The sequence below is a fragment of the Artemia franciscana genome, chromosome 1, assembly GCF_032884065.1.
Source record: "Artemia franciscana chromosome 1, ASM3288406v1, whole genome shotgun sequence".
Classification (NCBI taxonomy): Eukaryota; Metazoa; Arthropoda; class Branchiopoda; order Anostraca; family Artemiidae; genus Artemia; species Artemia franciscana.
In genome coordinates this window covers 36,728,926-36,737,139 of record NC_088863.1, presented here as the reverse complement: position 1 = coordinate 36,737,139, position 8,214 = coordinate 36,728,926, and the positions used below count along the sequence as shown (strand labels likewise).

Here is an 8,214-nt window from a genome sequence, read left to right as displayed (position 1 = left end):
CAAGCAGCTATATGTAAAGGTGTTTTATTCCAAATATATATGGCATCTATTGCAGCACCCTTTGAAATTAATAGCTGGCATACATTTAGATTTCCAGTCTTAGCTGCTACCCTTCCTGCTTACCTTCCCCAGATTTCTCAAGGTACCCATTTAGAGCTGGGTTGACTCAGGCTGAGCTTACAGAGTCATGCCACTGACCTCCGTCCCAAACTAAATAACTGGTCACAACTGGGATTGGACCCGTGCCCATAGATTCTCAGAATCTATTACCTCGATTGTTGCACCCTCAGAAAGCAATAGCTGACATATATCCAGATTTCCTGTCCAAGTAGCTATATGTAAAGGTGTTTTATTCCAAATATCAATGGCATTTATTGCAGCACCATTTGAAATTAATATCTGACAAATATCTAGATTTTTAGTCGCAACAGCTCTGTGTAAAGGTGTTTCTTCCCTAGAATTTATATCATCAATTGCAGCACCGTTTGAAATTAATAGCTGACAAATATCTAGATTTCCAGTTGCAGCAGCTATATGTAAAGATGTCTCTCTCCAAGAATTAAGATGATTTATTGCAGCACCCGATGAAATCAATATCTGACAGATATCTAGATTTCTATTCGCAACAGCTATATGTAAAGGTGTTTCTTTCCTAGAATTTATGGCATCTATTGCAGTACCACTTGAAATTAGTAGCTGACAAATAATTAGATTTCCAGTCTTAGCAGCTATATGTAACGATGTTTCTTTCAAAGAATTCATGGCATCAATTGCAGCACCCTTTGAAATCAATAGCTGACAAACATCTGGATTTCCAGACGTATCAGCATTATGTAAAGGTGTTTCTTCCTCAGAATCTATCGCATCTATTGTTGCACCCTTAGAAATCAATAGCTGACACATATCTAGATTTCCAGTCCAAGCAGCTATGCGCAAAGGTGTTTTTTTTCCAAATATCTATGGCATTTATTGCAGCACCTTTTGAAATTAATAGCTGACAAATATTTATATTTCTATTCGCGACCGCTCTATGTAAAGGTGTTTCTTTCCTAGAATTTATGGCGTCTATTGCAGTACCACTTGAAATTAATAGCTGACAGATATCTAGATTTCCAGTCACAGCAGCTATATGTAAAGATGTTTCTTGGCAAGAATCTATGGCATCTATTGCAGCACCCTTTGAAATCAATAGCTGACAAATATCTAGATTTCCAAACGTAACAGCATTATGTAAAGGTGTTCTTTTTTTAGAATCTATGGCATCTATTGCAGCACCCTTTGAAATTAATAGCTGGGATAAATTTAGATTTCCAGTCTTAGCAGCTATATGTAAAGATGTTTCTCTCCAAGAATTAAGATGATTCATTGCAGCACCCGATGAAATCAATATCTGACAAATATCTTTATTTCTATTCGCAACTGTTCTATGTAAAGGTGTTTCTTTCCTAGAATTTATGGCATCTATTGCAGTACCACTTGAAATTAGTAGCTGACAAATAATTGGATTTCCAGTCTTGGCACCTATATATAACGATGTTTCTTTCAAAGAATTTATGGCATCAATTGCAGCATCCTTTGAAATCAATAGCTGACAAATATCTGGATTTCCAGACGTAACAGCATTATGTAAAGGTGTTTCTTCCTCAGAATCTATCGCATCTATTGTTGCACCCTTAGAAATCAATAGCTGACACATATCTAGATTTCCAGTCCAAGCAGCAATGTGCAAAGGTGTTTTTTTCCAAATATCTATGGCATTTATTGCAGCACCTTTTGAAATTAATAGCTGACAAATATTTAGATTTTTATTCATGACCGCTCTATGTAAAGGTGTTTCTTTCCTAGAATTTATAGCATCTATTGCAGTACCACTTGAAATTAATAGCTGACAGATATCTAGATTTCCAGTCACAGCAGCTATATGTAAAGATGTTTCTTGAAAAGAATCTATGGCATATATTGCAGCACCCTTTGAAATCAATAGCTGACAAATATATAGATTTCCAAACGTAACACCATTATGTAAAGGTGTTCTTTTTTTAGAATCTATGGCATCTATTGCAGCACCCTTTGAAATTAATAGCTGGCACAAATTTAGATTTCCAGTCTTAGCAGCTATATTTAAAGATGTTTCTCTCCAAGAATTAAGATGATTTATTGCAGCACCCGATGAAATCAATATCTGACAAATATCTTGATTTCTATTTGCAACAGCTCTATGTAAAGGTGTTTCTTTCCTAGAATTTATGGCATCTATTGCAGTACCACTTGAAATTAGTAGCTGACAAATAATTGGATTTCCAGTCTTAGCAGCTATATGTAACGATGTTTCTTTCAAAGAATTTATGGCATCAATTGCAGCACCCTTTTAAATCAATAGCTGACAAATATCTGGATTTCCAGAAGTAACAGCACTATGTAAAGGTGTTTCTTCCTCAAAATCTATCGCATCTATTGTTGCACCCTTAGAAATCAATAGCTGACATGTATCTAGATTTCCAGTCCAAGCAGCTATGTGCAAAGGTGTTTTTTTTCCAAATATCTATGGCATTTATTGCAGCACGTTCTGAAATTAATAGCTGACAAATATTTATATATCTATTCGCGACCGCTCTATGTAAAGGTGTTTCTTTCCTAAAATTTGTGGCATCTATTGCAGTACCACTTGAAATTAGTAGCTGACAAATAATCGGATTTCCAGTCTTAGCAGCTATATGTAACGATGTTTCTTTCAAAGAATTTATGGCATCAATTGCAGCATCCTTTGAAATCAATAGCTGACAAATATCTGGATTTCCAGACGTAACAGCATTATGTAAAGGTGTTTCTTCCTCAGAATCTATCGCATCTATTGTTGCACCCTTAGAAATCAATAGCTGACATATATCTAGATTTCCAGTCCAAGCAGCTATGTGCAAAGGTGTTTTTTTCCAAATATCTATGGCATTTATCGCAGCACCTTTTGAAATTAATAGCTGACAAATATTTATATTTCTATTCGCGACCGCTCTATGTAAAGGTGTTTCTTTCCTAGAATTTATGGCATCTATTGCAGTACCACTTGAAATTAATAGCTGACAGATATCTAGATTTCCAGTCACAGCAGCTATATGAAAAAGATGTTTCTTGGCAAGAATCTATGGCATCTATTGCAGCACCCTTTGAAATTAATAGCTGGCATACATTTAGATTTCCAGTCTTAACAGCTACCCTTCCTGCTTACCTTCCCCAGATTTCTCAAGGTACCCATTTAGAGCTGGGTTGACTCTGGCTGAGCTTACAGAGTCATGCCACTGACCTCCGTCCCAAACTAAATAACTGGTCACAACTGGGATTGGACCCGTGCCCATAGATTCTCAGAATCTATGACCTCGATTGTTGCACCCTCAGAAAGCAATAGCTGACATATATCCAGATTTCCTGTCCAAGTAGCTATATGTAAAGGTGTTTTATTCCAAATATCAATGGCATCTATTGCAGCACCATTTGAAATTAATATCTGACAAATATCTAGATTTTTAGTCGCAACAGCTCTGTGTAAAGGTGTTTCTTCCCTAGAATTTATGGCATCAATTGCAGCACCGTTTGAAATTAATAGCTGACAAATATCTAGATTTCCAGTTGCAGCAGCTATATGTAAAGATGTCTCTCTCCAAGAATTAAGATGATTTATTGCAGCACCCGATGAAATCAATATCTGACAGATATTTAGATTTCTATTCGCAACAGCTATATGTAAAGGTGTTTCTTTCCTAGAATTTATGGCATCTATTGCAGTACCACTTGAAATTAGTAGCTGACAAATAATTAGATTTCCAGTCTTAGCAGCTATATGTAACGATGTTTCTTTCAAAGAATTCATGGCATCAATTGCAGCACCCTTTGAAATCAATAGCTGGCAAATATCTGGATTTCCAGACGTAACAGCACTATGTAAAGGTGTTTCTTCCTCAGAATCTATCGCATCTATTGTTGCACCCTTAGAAATCAATAGCTGACATATATCTAGATTTCCAGTCCAAGTAGCTATGTGCAAAGGTGTTTTTTTCCAAATATCTATGGCATTTATTGCAGCACGTTTTGAAATTAATAGCTGACAAATAGTTAGATTTCTATTCGCAACCGCTCTATGTAAAGGTGTTTCTTTCCCAGAATTTATGGCATCTATTGCAGTACCACTTGAAATTAATAGCTGACAGATATCTAGATTTCCAGTCACAGCAGCTATATGTAAAGATGTTTCTTGGCAAGAATCTATGGCATCTATTGCAGCACCCTTTGAAATCAATAGCTGACAAATATCTAGATTTCCAAACGTAACAGCATTATGTAAAGGTGTTCTTTTTTTAGAATCTATAGCATCTATTGCAGCACCCTCTGAAATTAATAGCTGGCATAAATTTAGATTTCCAGTCTTAGCAGCTATATGTAAAGATGTTTCTTGCCTAGAATTTATGGCATCTATTGCTGCACCCTTTGAAATCAATAGCTGACAAATATCTAGATTTCCAGTTGCAGCAGCTATATGTAAAGATGTCTCTCTCCAAGAATTAAGATGATTTATTGCAGCACCCGATGAAATTAATAGCTGACAGATATCTAGATTTCCAGTCACAGCAGCTATATGTAAAGATGTTTCTTGGCAAGAATCTATGGCATCTATTGCAGCACCCTTTGAAATCAATAGCTGACAAATATCTAGATTTCCAAACGTAACAGCATTATGTAAAGGTGTTCTTTTTTTAGAATCTATAGCATCTATTGCAGCACCCTCTGAAATTAATAGCTGGCATAAATTTAGATTTCCAGTCTTAGCAGCTATATGTAAAGATGTTTCTTGCCTAGAATTTATGGCATCAATTGCAGCACCGTTTGAAATTAATAGCTGACAAATATCTAGATTTCCAGTTGCAGCAGCTATATGTAAAGATGTCTCTCTCCAAGAATTAAGATGATTTATTGCAGCACCCGATGAAATCAATATCTGACAGATATTTAGATTTCTATTCGCAACAGCTATATGTAAAGGTGTTTCTTTCCTAGAATTTATGGCATCTATTGCAGTACCACTTGAAATTAGTAGCTGACAAATAATTAGATTTCCAGTCTTAGCAGCTATATGTAACGATGTTTCTTTCAAAGAATTCATGGCATCAATTGCAGCACCCTTTGAAATCAATAGCTGGCAAATATCTGGATTTCCAGACGTAACAGCACTATGTAAAGGTGTTTCTTCCTCAGAATCTATCGCATCTATTGTTGCACCCTTAGAAATCAATAGCTGACATATATCTAGATTTCCAGTCCAAGCAGCTATGTGCAAAGGTGTTTTTTTCCAAATATCTATGGCATTTATTGCAGCACGTTTTGAAATTAATAGCTGACAAATAGTTAGATTTCTATTCGCAACCGCTCTATGTAAAGGTGTTTCTTTCCCAGAATTTATGGCATCTATTGCAGTACCACTTGAAATTAATAGCTGACAGATATCTAGATTTCCAGTCACAGCAGCTATATGTAAAGATGTTTCTTGGCAAGAATCTATGGCATCTATTGCAGCACCCTTTGAAATCAATAGCTGACAAATATCTAGATTTCCAAACGTAACAGCATTATGTAAAGGTGTTCTTTTTTTAGAATCTATAGCATCTATTGCAGCACCCTCTGAAATTAATAGCTGGCATAAATTTAGATTTCCAGTCTTAGCAGCTATATGTAAAGATGTTTCTTGCCTAGAATTTATGGCATCTATTGCTGCATTGAAAACAAAGTTGTAACTATTTCTGTTGATGCTGCACAGGTTTCCTCTTTGTTCATATTCATTACACCCGCTTCTTGTGGGTGTATGCTCCAAACTATGCTTATCTTTGTTTAAGTTGTTGTTTGCTGGGATTTTCTGCTTCTCCTTCTCAATTTTTCTTCCTATATCTAACCCATCACAACTTGCTTTGCTTGTATTAAAATACGGCTTACTCCTGTTAAAACGGGATATTTCCTCAACTCTATTTTTCAAAATCAGAATTTCAGTTTCTAGCTGAAAAACTGTATCCGAGTGGCACTTAGCAGATTTTCTTAGCTCTTCGTTGAGCCTTTGACACGATTCTTTGTAGTTTTTTTCCTTTTCCGCAGCCTCTTTTTTTTTCCATTAGTTGAAATGAGGACAGTTGTTTTTCTTCAACTGTGTTTCTTAGCTCTTCTTTGAGCTCACTGTACTTCCTAATGGCCCACCAAACTCCAATCCCAGCAAATGAGATTGGAATCCCAAATGCAATTTTTTTAATTGCGTTCATTCTGTATATTTTTCTTAACTAATATCAATTGCTTGAGATGCCTCGTATATATAATAGGTATGACGTCATTTTTGTGGAACTACAATGATGCTGATACGAGGAGCGACGTCATACTTTTTACACTCATCTGATGCTTGCTTAATTTAAAATGACGTCACCACCTTAGCTTAAACTGCCTAAAAAGTATCGAGGGCGTCAATGTTAGCAATCTCTTTTTACTCCTGTATCATCTATGTCTATTCACACCCGGAAGACAGTGACTTTCTGAAATTCTTCTTTTGTTTTTTTTCAGAGTTGTGAAGTTTTCATGGTAGTTTCACATTTCCATAAGTGTTACAAATGTGAAAGTTATTAATTAAAATTATAGGTTAAATTTGACAACACTTACCGTCCATAAAAATAGAAACATTAGCAACATGATGGTTCACAAAGACAATTTTACCATCAAAGAAAACCTACACCTTCTTCAGGTGTTTTTATGGCACTTGGTATTAACCAAGTGGCATATAGCAATCGCAAATTCTGTCGGTCTGTCTGTCTATTGGTCCCGGTTTTGCTACTTTAGACACTTCCAGGTAAGCTAGGACGATGAAATTCGGCAGGTGATCAGGGACCGGACCACATTAAATTAGAAATAGTCACTTTCCCGACTTGAACATCTGGGGGGAGTGGGGTCGGTTAATTGGAAAAAAAAAGAAAAAATGAAGTATTTTTAACTTACGAACAGTTGATCAGATCTTAATGAAATTTGATGTTTGGAAGGATATCGTATCTCAGAGCTCTTATTTTAAATCCCGACTGGATCTTATGACACTGAAGGGGAGTTGTTAGGGGGGGGAACCTAAAATCTTGGAAAATACTTAGTTAAGAATGTACAGTTATTTATAAATTTTTTATCATATAGGAATTCCAACTTTCTTTAGGTGATTACGAAGCCATCAGCTGAATATTCGGAGATCTAAATTGTTAAGAGACAAAATGCTAAAGGTCTTACGAATTAAAAAAGGAATAATTACTTGCGGGTCTCAACAGGCATGGTTGATACCTGACAAAATGGAATTTATCACTTTGACCAGGTCTTCCTCGCGTATTTTATAACAGGGAGCCCATCGAATTGATAAATTCCATAATGTCTGGTATCTTGTATGTTTCTGATTCTCTTAATATCACTTTTATTACTTAAATCTTATTTTACAAAGCACAAATATTTACGAAAAAATAAATACACAGATTTTGTGAATTTTTAAACATAAGAATTCAAAGCTTTTTTTTATGTGAGCGTTATGATGTGAGTGGTTGCGGATAATTGTCAGGTGTTGTGTCAATGGTGTTAGTCGTTGCGAATAAATGCACATTTCTAAATACTCTTTTACAATTTCAAAATTCGAAATTTTTTAAGGTGATTACTAAGTCTGAAATGATTGAGTATTATGATGTCAGTGGTTGCTATATACTTTGTCCGTGGGCATTTTCGATTTGGGATACAATCAAAAACTTCCTTGACGAAGAAATCAAGAAACTTGGTGTTGAGAATTGCTACTTTCCAATTTTTGTTTCCCGGTTAGCCCTTGAAAAAGAGAAGGAGCATATTTAGGTTTTTACACCAGAGGTAGGCTTTCCTCTTTTTTAGTTTTTTTCCTATATCTTTCTGTTCCCTTTTGTTAGTTGTTCCATATATCATCCTAAGGGTTGTATTTGACATTTTCGAAGTTTTGAAATAATAGCCAAGACAGGTTTGTTCGGCTGCATCCAAAGGAAAGGTCAGCAATATATATGTAATATATATATATATATATATATATATATATATATATATATATATATATATATATATATATATATATATATATATATATATATATATATATATATATATGTATATATATATATATATATATATATATATATATATATATATATATAT

At 35.0% G+C, this 8,214-nt stretch overlaps 2 protein-coding genes across 2 annotated transcripts; both read right to left on the bottom strand.

The window, feature by feature from the left end:
- Positions 1-222: 222 nt before the first annotated feature.
- Positions 223-762, bottom strand: LOC136030148 (serine/threonine-protein phosphatase 6 regulatory ankyrin repeat subunit C-like). Its single transcript, XM_065708897.1, has one exon. It carries the CDS (start codon positions 760-762, stop codon positions 223-225), a length of 540 nt encoding a protein of 179 aa, XP_065564969.1.
- Positions 763-880: 118 nt separating this feature from the next.
- LOC136030082 (serine/threonine-protein phosphatase 6 regulatory ankyrin repeat subunit B-like) lies at positions 881-7,326 on the bottom strand. Its single transcript, XM_065708774.1, has 3 exons — positions 7,307-7,326; positions 3,371-5,975; positions 881-2,365 (listed from the first exon to the last, which is right to left on the bottom strand). The coding sequence occupies exons 1-3, from the start codon at positions 7,324-7,326 to the stop codon at positions 881-883; spliced, it is 4,110 nt and encodes a 1,369-aa protein (XP_065564846.1).
- Between the last annotated feature and the right edge of the window lie 888 nt (positions 7,327-8,214).